This window comes from Stegostoma tigrinum, chromosome 2 (assembly GCF_030684315.1).
Source record: "Stegostoma tigrinum isolate sSteTig4 chromosome 2, sSteTig4.hap1, whole genome shotgun sequence".
Taxonomy (NCBI): domain Eukaryota; kingdom Metazoa; phylum Chordata; class Chondrichthyes; order Orectolobiformes; family Stegostomatidae; genus Stegostoma; species Stegostoma tigrinum.
The window spans coordinates 102513780-102530505 of record NC_081355.1 but is presented as its reverse complement, the minus strand read 5'-3'; the positions used below and the strand labels follow the sequence as shown (position 1 = coordinate 102530505).

General features: G+C 45.2%; 1 protein-coding gene across 3 annotated transcripts in view; it reads left to right on the top strand.

Annotated features, from left to right (window-relative positions):
- hacl1 (2-hydroxyacyl-CoA lyase 1) overlaps positions 1–16726 on the top strand; it is a 92988-nt gene that overhangs the window by 61776 nt on the left and 14486 nt on the right. For all 3 annotated transcript variants that reach the window (XM_048560021.2, XM_048560037.2, XM_048560028.2), the window contains 3 exons: positions 9438–9539; positions 12412–12566; positions 13560–13718. In XM_048560021.2, coding sequence (XP_048415978.1) covers positions 9438–9539; positions 12412–12566; positions 13560–13718 — 416 coding nt within the window. The remainder of the gene's footprint in view (positions 1–9437; positions 9540–12411; positions 12567–13559; positions 13719–16726) is intronic.

The following is a 16726-nucleotide window of genomic DNA, read 5'->3' as shown; positions in this document are numbered from 1 at the left end:
GACACCATCCAGGATAAAACAGTCCGCTTGAATTGCATCATACTCACAAACATCCACTTGCTCCATCACCAACGCTCAGGAGCAGCAATATGTACAATCTCCAAGATGCCCTGCACAACTTCACCCAGACTCCTTTGAAATCACCGTGCAAACCTGTAACCACTTCTATCTAGAAAGGCAAGAGCAACAGATACATGGGAACACTACCTACCTGCAAGTTCCCCTTCAAGCCATGCATCATTCTGTTTTGAAAATATGTCACTGTTCTTTCAGCATTGCAGTGTCAAGGCCTGTCTCTAACAGCATTGTGGGTGCACCTACAGTAAATGTACTGCAGCAGTTCAAGAAGGCAGCTCCCCATCACCTCTAAATGGCAACTGGGAATGGGCAATAAATACTGGAAGTCAGTGATACCCACATTCCATGAATAAATATGAAATGTAAGAACCATATCTTTTTACCTTTGTGTCTTCACAACAGTGAACTGTAAGGAAAAATAGCTTTCTAAAAACCACAATTTACTAAGATGGCTACATAATTTCAAACAAGGAATTTGTTACCTATTGCAAATTGCTGTCAAATGCAGATGATCAGAGTTGTTTGCAATTGAAGTTGACGGGTTTCAGCTAACTGAGCAAGTTGGAACCGGAAGCGTGTTACAGAGGCATAGAGAGAGAGAGAAAATCACAGAGGCATGTGCTGCTGTTCACAAAGAGGCCACCTGTTCTCTGTAATTTACAAAAAAAGCTCAGTTTAAACTTGAAGAAAACCAGTTTAGTTCTCAATATCATTGCTGCAAGCTGTGACTTTGGAATTGATAAATCGAGACATTTTCCAAAGGAATAAGTCACTCTATCTTTCTTACAAACCAGTAGAAACTTCCAAATAAAGTCAACTGAACACCCAGAACCTAGCAAGCTGAAGAAAGATAGTTTCAATGTTAGAATCAGGAAGCAAAGACCATGGAACCTGTGTTCCCTGTATATAAGGGGGAGTTTATGACAGCATTAGAGTTTCAGGTAGCACTATTACGTGCAAGAGGTTTGTATGTGTTTGCTTGTAGCTGTAATCCAATTACGTGTAATAAATAATCATTCTTGTTTTGTACAGAAAGCCAGTTTGTGCTTTCGATCGACCTCAGTCAAAAAGTTAGGTAAATTGGGGTGCTGTGCATACCTGCAAAAGAAAAGTAACATTTGGTATGACTCTTGAGATTAACGGGCTCAATTTACGGTGCATTCCCCAAATGAAATTAAAAAAAGGTAGAGTTGATTACTTCCTGCTGAATACATATGAACTGCAGCAGAATCAAGAGGCATTGTACCTTCTGAAGAGCAATTAAGGATTCACAACAAACAATGCAAACATACTATGAATTAATTAAATATTGGAAACTTCAATTTCGTCAGTGAGAGTTATATAACTGTTACGTTGTGTGATGTTTGACTGATTGTGTTTTCAATCAAAGGGTTCTTTGATTGCAAAGTTGCATTTTTAAACAATGTCCAGTTTCTGCAGAGTTCCTCATGCAGGATGAAGCCAAGGAATTGCTAGTTGCCGGCAGGGCTCTTTTTAGTTCCTGCTTGCCTCTGATCTTGCCCCAACGGCCCTAAATATCCAGCCCCAGAAGATGTGATGAGTTGGAAAAATGACTGAGAATCCTTAACTTTGCTGCCAATGCTACTACAAAATTCAGGCACATGTTTTTGAGGAGAGATGTGAGATTGAACCAACATGGTGGAATTTAATTTGATACTGCTATGCCCCACTTGCTGACTATAAAATTAATTAATTAATTTAATTATGCACTTCAGACCTCCTGGGTCTAGACCCAAAATGTCAGCTTTCCTGCTCCTCTGATGCTATATGGCCTGCTGTGTTCATTCAGCTCTACACCTTGTTATCTCAGGCCTCTTGGCAAGTATTTTCGTCCCCCTTTATAGAAATCATAAAAATGCAGGTGAATGAAGCAATTTTCAGTTTAGAACAGAAAGATTCTATTCTTGCACAGAGGAGGTGGGGATCTGTTAGCTCAGTTGATTGGATGGCTAGTTTGCAATGCAGAGTGATGCCAGCAGCATGGGTTCAATTTCACCCCCCCGCCCCCAGCCTGAGGTTACAATGAGGGGATCTCCTTCTCAGCTTTCCCCCCCTCACGTGAAATGTGGTGGATATCAGGTTAAACCACCACTAGAGTCCTCACTGTCTAATTATTGGATGTGGGAAATTGCTCAGGAAACCTGAAGTTGTGATTTTATAGTATCTGCAAAAACAGATTTCCTTTGTTCCAGACCTAGTTTACTCATGAGTTGGGAAGTCCTTGGATATTAAAGATATACACGTCTGTTCTGACGCTAGGTTGCCTCTGTGAGAATGATAAGAAATTTGTATTCCTTTTCCCTCACCATTTTTGTGAAACCCACTGAAAAATGCAACACCTTGGAGAGTTTGACCACTAGGGGAAGCCAGCTGAGGAGTAAGTGTTGAACATTTTGACATCTTCGGAAATCACTATCAGATGCCTTATTGCAATACGTCTTTTAATGCAGTAAATGATCATAGGATGCTGTTCTGCAAATTTAAGCTGGCCATTACATTGACCAGCATTAAAGTACTTGTCCAAATGGAGGAAGTGCTACAATGCATTCAAAGCGTTAGAAAAATATTTTGGACTGAGACTTAAATGTCACATATAATTTATTTTTAAAAAATGCCCTGCTATTGAACATTAAAAATGTTTAACTACCACCTCCACTCCATTGATTGACAGTTAACCTCCTTTGTAATTGAAAATACACCACCAGCTCTTTCAGGTTCAGGTGGTTCTGAAAGCGAATGTTTTAAAAGCTTTGTACATTGTGAATGTTTGGCAGTGTTCTAAAAGCTGAAAAGTGCTTAGCTTCATGTATGAAAAGGGTAAAGTCAAAAGACATAAAACTAAGCTGTGCTGTTCCAGTTGCTGTCCCTGAGTACCAAGATGGGCCTCCTAACCAGTCTGCTGTCACAGCTTGCTGGAAAACCTCATTATTCCTGTTGTTAGTGAAAAAGTTAAATGTTTTATAAAAGTATGCAAAGTTTCTTCAAACTAGTTGAACTTGTCAACCCAGCTTGACAGAAAGCATGAACCATAAAAACACAAACTGTACTCAACAAAAGCTATTATTTTTTAGAAATGAACAAATTCTAGCTGCAGGCAAATGCTTATAAAATGTTCACATATAACTACTAATTGAAACTCTGACCGCTATATAAAACATCCCCCACACTCACATGCAGACAGAGCCATGAACAATGGATGTTATGCATGGAGGGAAATGCTGGCAAGGCAGTGCAGTGGTCCCTGTCTATAGGGTTCACAAAGACGATTCTGTTCACTTGTTAGGCCATGCTGATCCTTGGCCTCTCTTCTGCAGTTACTTTCACTTGCTGGAATGAAGGCACAGAATGACTGATCCACGACTTTTGAAGGCTTTACCTTGTTGGGTAAAAAACCACAGCTTGCAGCAATTGGTGAGGGAAAATAAATTGACCTTCATCAAGCTCTAGGTATCTTTAACTACAGAAAGACAGACGCCGCCTCCTATTCCGGAGGTCCGTAGGCTTCTGGCTATACAATCCACACCCATAGGCTGTTGAGCTACCTGAGAGCTAATCACATAGTTGTTGGCAGACAAGAGACCTTTGTCATTGACAACTGCTCACCAGTCTACAGACCGATCAGCTATCTATTGCCACCTTCTACATATCTGCTGATGTCAATTTGTAATTAAACTTAAAAACAAAATCCCAAGCCAGGTCAGTTCTGTGCATTTTGGAAGCCCCAAAGAAACCTGACTCACATTTTGCAAGTACATGAGGACAATCATTGCCAAGTGTGAAAATAGATGAAAAGTTGTTTTACAGTAATTTGATTGATTTAAATGGTAATTGTTAAATATTGATACCTATACATAAAACTGGAAAGTGTGCATAAAAAATTCCATAATAACTGAAGTATGACAGACAAGGAATGCATGCTGCATCCTTTAGCTTTCCATGGATGTATAGCCGTGACTCATCTAGTGGGCACAATGTAAGCACATCGAGTGTGACCTGCAATATTAATTGAGCCTTGCCAACTTTACTTCATACTGCCTGAGACTGTCTATTTAGAGTAGCTGCAGCCCAAGCATAACATATGTTGTGTTAAATCACAGCAATTTACAGATAATCCACGTACTTATTAAGAAATAAACAATCAAGTACTGAAACAGTAATTCAAACTTCATTGCATGTAGCAACTTAATATAAGACCCTTCAAGTAAGCAAGTGTAAGCCTGCAACTCAACTTGGTTATTACCCGATTAATGGTGAAATCTAGCCAGAAATTTAACCTGTGGTGATCTGTATCGGGAAGTTTCCAGGGTTTGGTCCTTCTGTAGTGTTGTTCATAGAAATTCTGCTGTTGTTCTAGAGTTTGATCCCTGTACAGATCTTTGTCCTTTGGTCGCTGATATGACATATTGATGATTATTTAAAGGTCCTTCCATCCAAATTATTATCATCTGCAGCTTGCCTTCTTGTCAAAAGTAATTTCTTTGTATCTTGTTACATTTGGCCCTAACTGCCTGTTCAAAGACACAGCTTCCCTGTGATTAACTCCTTAATTCATCTGCAGAACAATTAATTTTCCTCATGGCATAAAGCATCCAGTTTATCAATCAGCAGTTTTGTCTATGTAACTTCCACTCCCAGATGTGACTAACTTCTTTCACTTCCTGTATAAGGTTGACCTTGTCTTTTAATAGTTTATTCCAGACAGAGTTGATACTGATTCTTTCCAAGTGTAACAGTTTATCTTTGTTGATTCATTCATTCCATGAACAGTTATTAAAGTTCTGAAGTCTATAATATCACACTTGGGAGCAATTAAATCCAGCTTGAGTAGTGTACAAATTACAGTTCTGTCTTTATCATTGCTTCCACGATCCACGCACACTTTTATCAAAACCTGACATACGGGAAGCACTAATTATCTGAGCAAACATTGTAATTTCTGTTTTGCAATTTTGTCCTTTTGGTAAATAGTCATTTTCAATTATTTTGGCTAAACATTATTTAGTCTTTTGTGACAGCCTGTTTATTACAGCCAAGGTAGTAAATAGACATTTCAGAATGTGAAATAGCTGTATTTTTACTGTGTGCAGCTACAGAGATTAATAAATAGAAAGTGAGTGGAGCAGGTGGAGAAATCTGCATGAATAGCTGGCTGTCTAGCACATGGAGGTGTCATGGGTTAAGCCTTCAGTAAATCAATGGCATAGATTTTTTCTAACCATGCTCCTGAGATATCAGCTCTTAGGATGACGGCAACTGCAGCATGGACTTTATTGTTCTCAAAAATAGTTTGAACATGATGTGACCTTTTGATGTATTATGCAACAGTGAGGACCCCACTGTGGATTTATATTACTAACTGACTTAGCTTAGTTCTTCTTGTGTGTGTTTTCATCAAGTCTGGATAATGTGTAGGTAATTGCTTTATTTATAATTGTTTCATAGAATGCCTACAGTGTGGAAGCAGGCTGTTTGGCCCATCAAGCCCACACCAATGCTCCAAAGAGCATTACACCCAGACCCACCCCCTGCTTTACCCGAGACTTTATGGGCAATTTAGCATGCCCGATCTACTTTGGACTGTGTGAGGAAACCCCATGCAGACACAGGGAGAACGTGCAAACTCCACACAGACAGTTGCCTGAGACTAGAATCAAACCTCAGTTCCCAGTGCTGTGAGGCAGTTATGCTAACCACTGAACCACTGTGCTGCCCATTCAACATATTCTTCTGGGCTCACATGCTGTTAAATGTTGCCGTGATGCAATGACTATCGTATAAGCCTCAATAATGATGGTTGCAGTCTGTTTATTTGACCAAAGGACAGTGAACATGTGAGCCCAAATATTCTGATCAGGTAAGGGGGAAAGGTTAAAAGAGATGTGCAAGGACAAATTTTTACACAGAGGGTGGTAGGTGCCTGGAACACACTGCCAGGAGGGATGATAGAATCATGTACAAGAGCAGTGTTTAAGAGGCATTAAGACAGACACATGAACAGACTGAGAATAGAGGGATATGGACCATGTACAGGCAGGTGGCAGTAGTTTAGAATAGCACCATCGTTGGCACAGACATGGTGGGCCAGAGGGTCTGTTCCTGTGCTGGACTGTTCTGTGTTCTGTGAATGGGAACAGATTTCCAATCCTAATCAGCCAAAAAAATAAGATCCACACTACCATTCCGAAGAAATATCATTGTGCCCTCTGAGTGAGGAGACTTCTCAGGTGAAGCAATTTTAGTCCAGGCCAGGCACTGGGGGAGGTTGGGTCAGGTGAGATTGGATGTGTTGGTATTGGGCATGTTGAGAGATGGAATGGGTTGGTATTGGGGAGATGCTGTAGGGTATATGGAGGCCTGGGGTTATCAGGAACCAGATCCTGGGGGTGGAGAATGGATTTTAGATTGGGGTTTGGCAGGGAGCTGTTGGATCTGTGGAGGGGTTAGGTGGGTGTGAAAGCCTGGGAATTCATGGTCAGGTTAAGTGAAGTGGGAGTCGTCAGTTTTGCATTGGACTGAAAGAGTCAGTGGTTGGATTGGATGTGGTGGGTAGCATTGGGCCTTGGTTCCGAGGGGGGTGGTGGTGCAGTTGTTATTAGCAGTGATTCAGAGCATTGATTTAACAGTTATGCAGGGATCCCTGCCTCTACCTGCGACTCCAGACCCGAGCACAGCAGCCCCCTCCTCCTGACCAGAACACAGCCGCCCCCTCCTCCCAACCTGAGCACAGCAGTTCCCTCCTCCTGACCCAAATACAGCAGCCCCCTCCTCCCGACCCGAGCACAGCAGCCCCCTCCACCCGACACGAGCACAGCAGCCCCCTCCTCCCGACCCGAGCACAGCAGCCCCCTCCTCCCGACCCGAGCACAACTGCTCCTTCCTCCCTGCCCTACCTGTGACTCCTGAACCGAGCACAGCAGCCCCTTCCTCCCAACCTGAGCACAGCAGCCCCCTCCTCCCGACCCAAACACAGAAGCCCCTTCCTCCCGACCCGAGCACAGCAGCCCTCTCCTCCTGACACGCGCACAGCAGACCCCTCCTCCTGACCCGAGCACAGCAGCCCCCTCCTCCCGACCCGAGCACAACTGCTCCTTCCTCCCTGCCCTACCTGTGACTCCTGAACCGAGCACAGCAGCCCCTTCCTCCCAACCTGAGCACAGCAGCTCCCTCCTCCCGACCCAAACACAGAAGCCCCCTCTTCCCAACCCGAACACAGAAGCCCCTTCCTACCGACCCGATCACAGCAGCCCCCTCCTCCTGACCCGGGCACAGCAGCCCCCTCCTCGCGACCCGATCACAGCAGCCCCCTTCTACTGACCCGAACATAGCAGCCCCCTCCTCCCGACCCGAGCACAGCAGCCCTCTCCTCCTGACACGCGCACAGCAGTCCCCTCCTCCTGACCCGAGCACAGCAGCCCCCTCCTCCCGACCCGAGCACAACTGCTCCTTCCTCCCTGCCCTACCTGTGACTCCTGAACCGAGCACAGCAGCCCCTTCCTCCCAACCTGAGCACAGCAGCTCCCTCCTCCCGACCCAAACACAGAAGCCCCCTCTTCCCAACCCGAACACAGAAGCCCCTTCCTTCCGACCCGATCACAGCAGCCCCCTCCTCCTGACCCGGGCACAGCAGCCCCCTCCTCGCGACCCGATCACAGCAGCCCCCTTCTACTGACCCGAACATAGCAGCCCCCTCCTCCCGACCCGAGCACAGCAGCCCTCTCCTCCTGACACGCGCACAGCAGTCCCCTCCTCCTGACCCGAGCACAGCAGCCCCCTCCTCCCAACTGGAGCACAGCAGCCCCCTCCTCCCGACCCGAGCACAGCAGCCCCCTCCTCCCAACCTGAGCACAGTAGCCCCCTCCTCCCGACCCGATCACAGCAGCCCCCTCCTCGCGACCTGAACACAGCAGCCCCCTCCTCCCAACCCGAGCTCAACAGCCCCCTCCTCCTGAACCGAGCACAGCAGCCCGTCCTCCCGACCCAAGCACAGCAGCCCCCTCCTCCCAACCCGAGCTCAACAGCCCACTCCTCCTGACCTGAGCACAGCAGCCCCCTCCTCCCGACCTGAGCACAGCAGCCCCCTCCTCCCGACCCGAGCACAACTGCTCCTTCCTCCCTGGCCCTACCTGCAACTCCTGAACCGAGCACAGCAGCCCCTTCCTCCCAACCTGAGCACAGCAGCCCCTTCCTCCCAACCCGATCACAGCAGCCCCCTCCTCGCGACCCGAACACAGCAGATCTCTCCTCCCAACCCGAGCTCAACAGCCCCCTCCTCCTGACCCGAGCACAGCAGCCCGTCCTCCCGACCCGAGCACAGCAGCCCCTTCCTCCCAACCCGAGCTCAACAGCCCCCTCCTCCTGACCTGAGCACAGCAGCCCCCTCCTCCCGACCTGAGCACAGCAGCCCCCTCCTCCCGACCCGAGCTCAACAGCCCCCTCCTCCTGACCCGAGCACAGCAGCCCGTCCTCCCGACCCGAGGACAGCAGCCCCCTCCTCCCAACCCCAGCTTAACAGCCCCCTCCTCCTGACCCGAGCTCAACAGCCCCCTCCTCCTGACCTGAGCACAGCAGCCCCCTCCTCCTGACCCGAGCACAGCAGCCCCCTATTCCCGACCCAAACACAGCAACCCCCTCCTCCTGACCCAAGCACAGCAGGCCCCTTCTCCCAACCCGAGCTCAACAGCCCCCTCCTCTCGACCCGAGCACAGCAGCCCCCTCCTCCTGACCCGAGCACAGCAGCCCCCTCCTCTCGACCCGAGCACAGCAGCCCCCTCCTCCCGACCCGAGCACAGCAGCCCCCTCCTCCTGACCCGAGCACAGCAGCCCCCTCCTCTCGACCCGAGCACAGCAGCCCCCTCTTCCCGACCCGAGCTCAACAGCCCCCTCCTCCCAACCCGAGCTCAACAGCCTCCTCCCCCTGACCCAAGCACAGCAGCCCCCTCCTCCCGACCCGAGCACAGCAGTTTTTACAGATTTTGCCACTTCACTAGAAACATGGTAAGTAAGATGCATTGGCGTAGCTGACTGTGCAGCTTTGTATACATGCCTATGTGCCTTGTATAGGATACATATTTCCTGTCTTCAATCTTCATTCAGTTGTCAACATTTTTGAACACACTCACGCATCAACATTCATCATTGTAGATTGCTATGTGAGCATTTCTTGTTCAACACACGGCTGCTCATGAGAAACTTCTTCCGTGTAGCTAACTATTCCGTTTTAGATCAGCTACCAACTTGTTGAGATAGATTTTGAAAAAAAAACGACCATTTATTTTCACCACATGAATTTATTTATTCTGCCTTTTATTAAGTGAAACAACAGCAATTCTGTTTTTCAGTTATTGGAGTGCTTCAGGACTAACCCTTGGACATATCCATCCAACTCTGAATGGTGGCTTCACTTGAAGGAAAAGATGAAAGACAATGAAGAAGCATCCAAGGTAAATCAGCAAAACTGGTGAATGATATATTCTGTTGCAAATGATTGTCTAAATTAATGCAGCACTGCATATTGATGGAAAGATGTGACTTGTGCCATTCATTATGGTTGAACTTCTTAAACTGTTACTAATTTGCGTAAGTTGTTCGTGGCAGACTGATAGGTTGTGATTAAAATGTCAGTTTTGATTGACATTTGAAACCTCATTTGACTTTTTCCCTGGATCACAGAGTGAAGTGTTCCAAGCAGCAGACGGCTGCATTTCGGAGGGAGGGAAGACTGATGGAAAATTACAGCAGAAAGATTATGATTTCTTTAAAATATGAGCTATGATTATTCAATTTAGTTTTAATTTGTGGATTTGATTGACACTAGAGTTAAGAGTAGAATTGAAATATTTCACAAATTTTTATTGGCAGCTCAGTTTTCGTTTGTGTGAAAGAATATTTTGGAGGTTATTCTCAAATCTTTTTTCAAGGAAAATAGCATTGGCTGGAGAAGTAGAAACAGTCTGTTAGCATTAAGAAACAAGGGACGCATAAAAATTCTGGCTACAAATGCGGAGGAAAGAAACAGAGTGTTGAAAATTTTGAAACGCACTCAAAAATGTTGGAGACCTGGCAGCATAATGATTTTCTGAATGAAAAAATGTATGTTTTCTACCTCAGGAATAGCTGGGGCAGAACGTTAGCTCAGTAGTTAGCGTCAAAGCGCCAGGGACCCTGGTTTGATTCCACTCTCGGACTGTCTGAGTGGAGTTTGCATTATCTCCCTGTCTCTGCGTGGGTTCTCTCCCGCAGTCCAATGATGTGCAGATTGGGTGGATTGGGCATGGGAAATGTCGGGATACAAGGACAGGGGAGGGGGTGGGTTTGGCTGGGATGCTGTTCAGAGGGATGGTGTGGACTCGATGGGCTGAATGGCCTGCTTCCACATTGTAGGAATTCAACAACTGTATGAAGCTGTTTATTGGAAATGAACAATTATTGAAATTGTGAGGCATTTATCTCATGTCAACACAATTCAGTTTGCTACATTATGCTGTACTGGCCAGTTTCTTAATCCAGGTGGAAAATGCTAAGTGTTAAGGCAGAGCTTTCTACTGAAGGGTAGTTAAAAGAAATATTGCTCAGTAATATGTATTTCTGACCCAACTGATAAGTATATACCATTAAAAGACCACTTCTAACTAATCATTTAACCCATAGAAATAGAAGAAAAGCATTTTATTTAAAAGAAGCCATCACTTGCATCAGAAACATTTATTCAAATGAATCAGTCAACAGTGTTACTTGCAGCAAGATTTCCCACTGACACTGAATAATGAGTATTTAATTGAATCTCCGTCATGTTGATTGAAATTGAAATCACACTTCTCCTAGGTAGACGTTTTGAGTTATGCAGAGGTTTGATGTGGTAGCGGGAAGGGATGGGGGTGTTGGCCAGGCATGGTTTTGGTAGGGACAGGTATGGGAGGCCCAGTAAATTGGTGCCACACTGTGACATGCCGTTTGGTCCAGATGTTCCTACCTCCGGCCTGTTTAGGTCGAGTTAGGTTTGGTGGGGTGACACATAACCAGCCTGTGAGCCCCGGAGCAGCTTCTTGAGGCAACGAGAGGGCCGAGGTACTGAGGCCAGCTGTAATTTTCTGTGGTATCCAGAGCTGAGCTAATGCAGGGAATTGGGGGTTTGATTGGGAGTTCTGGGGAGCATTCTACTGCATTTGAAACCCTCACCATTCCATCAGTAGCTGACAGACTGTGATCTTTAAAGCAGTGGTCACAAGCTTCCGTACGGAGAGCCTTCCACCATGTCTGTCACACGGTTGTCACCACTTTCGAAATCGAGCGTACTCGGAATGCTTTTCCATTCTGGGACACCCTGTCTCTCTGTCCGCCATTCTGGCAGTGCAGCTGGCTGTCTTCCCGGCTCCCCAACTTCAGGAACCTGGGTTGCTATGTTTAATTGCCACCAGACAGACCATACATGGGAACATTGGTGCTTAAAAATTTCCCTTCAAATCACACACCATTCTAACTTAAGTGATATGGCTGTTGCTTCATTATCGTTGAACCAGTGTAGCCCATGTCCTGTGAAGGTTTAAAAATTTTGAACAGTGAGGACACCTTTGGCCATATCCATCAATGTTGCATCGTGTCAGGTGAAAATTCACTCCTCAATGTCTTTTAAACTAATTTTTGTGATTTGACCATTCTAGCCAGGCAACATTTTTCTTGCCCATTTTGAATGGTGCTGAGGGCATTAGTAGTTACATCAATCATGTGGAACTACTGTCATGTACAGATCATACCATCTAGTAGGAGTAGGTCTGTTTTCCAGTGATTGCATTGGATTTCAACAGTAGTCCTTCTGCTTTTTAGCCATTTAAATGATGAGGCTTTTGAAATTGAGCTTCACAACTTTACAACTTCATGTTAGCTTTAATGGCATGACCTCTAGGTTGTTGGATCAGTAACATAGCCACAAACATTGTTCCATCCTGATCACCTCAATAGACATTGAAACTACAGTTTGACAAGTAGGGCTGCACCTTTGACAATGCAACCTCCTATCCCAAAGTGTTATGAATTGATGTCACCTTAGATTATATAATTATATGTCAGTTTGTAGGATGAATTTTGATCAGTGCATAGACAGCACACTGGAGCCGAAGGACACACTTGTTTTAACGTCTTATCTGAAGGTGAGTTGAAGATGTGACTTTCTGTTACAACAAGGATCATGAGTTTACACAGTCCTCAGTAGACCCACTGAGTAATATCTTAGCCACAGTGGTAAACTTCATTTGGCTACTTGTCACCTTATATCAGTAGAGACTATTATTTAATGAGTCAAAATTTTCTGAATTCCAGGCTTTAGCTGCACAGAAATCTCTGCCCATGAACTACTACACTGTGTTCCACAACATTCAAGCAATGCTACCAAAAGATTGTATTATTGTCAGTGAGGGTGCCAATACCATGGACATTAGCCGTACAGTGCTGCAAAACTACCTGCCTCGGCACAGGTAATTGTTCTCTTACTAAGTAAAGGGTCACATTAATAAAAAGAGCATTTCTAGTTCTTAATAAATGCCTTGTAGTTCTACAAAATTCTCTGTATTTTGTCACAGCCATTTAGTAAAAGCTCCAGGGGAATAGTTGCTGGCTGGAGCTGGGGGTGATATCGCCGTTCCTTGCTCAGGAGGAAGTCTTGCCTCAGAGAGCTGCTGGCCAGTCCGACTGAGCTTGGTAATCCAAGCAGCACCACAGGAAGCAGTGGCTAGTGCTGGGACTGTTTCGCATGGGTAAAAGTGCTGGGAACCCTGGGACCAGGAAGGGAGAGGGATATTAAAGCGGGAACAGCTCGGGACCCGTGTGGTCGGGTATTAGCTCTGAAGAGGCCAAGGGCATTGGGAGCACCTGAAGACAGGTGAGGGCCCAGTTGTAGAACGGGGCTCATGGAGGAGGTGTCTCTCTTTCCATTCCCATTCATGGCCTGAGAAGGAAAATCCTGCTGGGTTTTCCCCCAGTACCTCGGAATTGTGACCAGGCAGGAAGTGGCCTTTGAGTGCCTGAGCTGCGTAAACGTGCATTATGTCAATGCCAGTCATGGCATTGACTTCCAGTTCTGGAGGTCGCTGCCCGCATGGACCTTGAAGCTTTGTGCCAATCCCAGGTTTGCGTTTAGTAGAGGAGCCAGGAAACACTTCTCCATTGAAAGGCTGGAAGAAATGTGAATTGTGCAGAATCCACCCCCACAAAATGTGGCAGATAGTATCTGAATTATTCATTTTAAATCTGATCTCAATAGATTTTTGCCAGACAAGGATAGATCAGGATATGGATCAAAGACAGGTAGATGGAGTTATGATACATACCAGCTATATGCCCATGGAATGCCAGAATGGGTTGAAAGGGTCAAATGGACTACTTCCGTGTAATACTTTCTCAAAGTATGCTCCTTTGTATTGTCACAACTAAAATCTATAAAAAGGTTCTCCCTGTTGCTTTTATTTTAGATTGGATGCTGGCACCTTTGGCACCATGGGTGTAGGCCTGGGTTTTGCTCTAGCTGCAGCAGTGATTGCCAAAGATGAAAGCCCGCATCAGCGGGTGATCTGTATTGAAGGAGACAGTGCCTTTGGCTTTTCTGGCATGGAGGTGGAGACTGTATGCAGGTAATGCAATAAACGTCTTGACTATGTGAAAGAATGGACCTTGTTATTTGTTTGTAGACTGAAAATGAGATCATTTCAAAGAAAACAGTAATCATTTTGCCAGTTCCTATGAAGTTTGTCAGTTCTTGGCCATCTTGACAGCTGTTTTGCAACTATGATGGTTCGGATGTGTTCTTAGGTTTTTACACATATTAATATCTACTTTAAACAATTCTAAAGGGCATCTGACCTCCCTCCAAAGAGTACCTTACCTATCCAATATCAAATTCCTAAACATATCCTGGAAATATGCCAAAATAGGTGCCTTACCTCTCCAAAGGAATATGTTCAGTTTTGGATTGTATCCACAAAGTTCTGACTTGCTCCTACCAGCCGTAAACAGCAGACTTTGAATTTGAATTGAATCTCACTAAAAATACACATGAGTGGAGGCAGCTGTTTGTTGTATGAATGGTTACCTCCGTTAATCACATGCAATTTAGAACCCTCTGCCCTTCCCTCCCTGATGGGCTGAGATTTTCACATGGATGGAGTCAATGGCTCAGAGGAAACCACGACGAAAATTTGGGTAGTAATGATTTGGCATCAGAGTAGCACTTGCTATCCCTGATCTTGACTGGAAGCCCAGCCATATCAAGTAAGAGATTTTAGCTCCTGCAAGTGTCAGGACAGAAGATGAAGGCAAGGGAGTGAAAAGTGTGCCACAGGAGCCAGTGAAGGCAGTCATATAGCAGAATATAGGAATGGTGCAGAAGGGATTGTTGATAGAAGGTTCAAGCAGGGTGCCAGTGGCACACAAGAAGGATTTGGGACCTCAGTGTTAGTTAACAGTTCTATCTGTCACGTCAAAACGCTTCTTCCAGTGGAACCTCCGCAATATATTGAACAGAATCAGGGGTAAGTCACAGCTGTTAGTTTTATTGGTTATACAATGGCCCTAATGTCAGGACATCTTGGTGGGTAATGCCCTGGCCTCACTCATCCCACATTGTCACTAGCAACACTTTTGCAGTCTTGTATGACCAGGAGCCACTGCAGATAAACAAATCTTCTTAATTTCTAATTCCCTTTAGACTCAGATGCTGAGGCCTTGCCCACTCTACAAGCCAAGCTAAGATCACACCACTTCAGGAGGAACCAAGAAATGATTTGAAATCTTAACGCAATGAGATGTGCCATATTTACTTGCTGACTCTCAGGCAGCATATGACTTAAAATAAATTTGGTTCATTGACTATTTTCCTATTACGTTGGAAAAACACTTCTTGCTTATATAACACTTACTAAACCACTCTGGCAGCCACAGTTACTGAATCACCAGTGATAGTGTTAACATCTTTTTTGAGATTGTTTTTCTGTTCTCAGAGTTTTCTAGACAATAATTTTAAATCAAAATAACAACCAAAGAATTGTGTAAATCTGTAATTTTGTCATTGCCAATGCTTCTGGGAGGTTAGGTGCTTGGGTGATGGTGTAATATTTAATATTGATAAAAATATAATTATCCTGGCAATGCTGTTTTTCCAGTTTGCTGATTATGTGAGCAGTCCACTTTAGAACAGAATTATATCTCAGTGGTAGCATTGCCCCTCAGGCATGCATGAGCAATATCTATGGTCCGAAAGGTTAATTGCTTTCTAAAATTATACTTTGGCACTGTTTGAAAAGGAATTCCCTTACAGCAGAAAGAGAAGGTGGTAGTGAAGGAATTGAGAGAAAAGCATGAACCACAAAATGGCGAAAGGAAGTTCTGCCATCCAGGGCTGAATTTCCCCAGCTCCTTGAGGAAGAAGTTGGAGGTGAGATGGCAGCCAGGAAAATAGGGAGGAGCTGCATTGGGATGGATCGCCATTTATTCTGGACTAAGGGGAGTTTTTCTGGAGCAGATTAGGACTGGTCTCATCTGTCTACTCCTTGGAGGTGGGCAGCCAATTAAGATAATTAGAACACTGCTCAAGGGTTGGCTGCAACGGCCCCAGTGTGTGTCTTTGTCATGCGCAGAACTTGTTAACTGCGGAGCGGGTATCCTGGCAGCAAGCTGGGGATCTGTCAATGCCTGAATGAAATCCTCGCCTTTGCTGTGATTATCAGGCCACAGATCTGAAGAAGGGTCACTGAACTCAAAACGTTCAGTCTGCTTTCTGTCCACAGATGCTGCCAGACATGCAGAGTTTCTTCTGCAGTTTCTGTTTTCTGTTCAGATCTTCAGCATTCACAGTTGTTTGTTCTGTATTATTGCTGTCACATGCTCCCCCCCGCCACAGTGATAGCCTGGCAGATGCTGCCACACTCAATCTGTCCTCGGGGAGCACCTCCATCATGAGGTGTCCTTGCCATTTCACACCAACGTCAGCAGTTTCCTGGTGGAGGTGTGGGTGTCTAAAGCCTTTGGTTGTCCATTCAGTTCACCTGCCTGTGCAGCTATTCCACTGTCACTATTTGGGCAAAGCTCCTGGAGAGAGCTTGTTGATTGGTCACCTCTGTGATGATCACACAGGCAAGTGTGATCACCATCGAGGGACATCATTGGGATCAGGATCCATATATAATCCTGACAGCAGGTTTTAGGAAGTTCACCCTCTAGAAATGGCTGCAAAACAAGTTATCATCAGTCACTTACAGCAGCCTTAACATTTCTTGATGAAATTACGTATCATATGTTCTCGAAGGAGGGAAGGATTACAGGTTACATGTGTTCACTTAAGAATGTGCAAACTGAGATTCAGTGACACTATTCTGGCAAGATCTGGGATGTTCTCTGAATGTTCAGGTCAAAAGTGAATCCTTAACCAACACCTGGAATGGTCTCGTTGCTGCCTGTTAGACTTTGCTATTTGGACATTCTCTGTTGGGCTTCCCAACTCTACAACAATGTCCTGCATTGGCTGTTATGGATTTGGAAGATACTGTGCTTAGAAAAGGTACTATGTGAGTGCACATTCAATGGAGTGTTTCCAATGGAAGGTAACTATTCCTAGTGTAAACAAATATTGACTTTGGACTCAAAG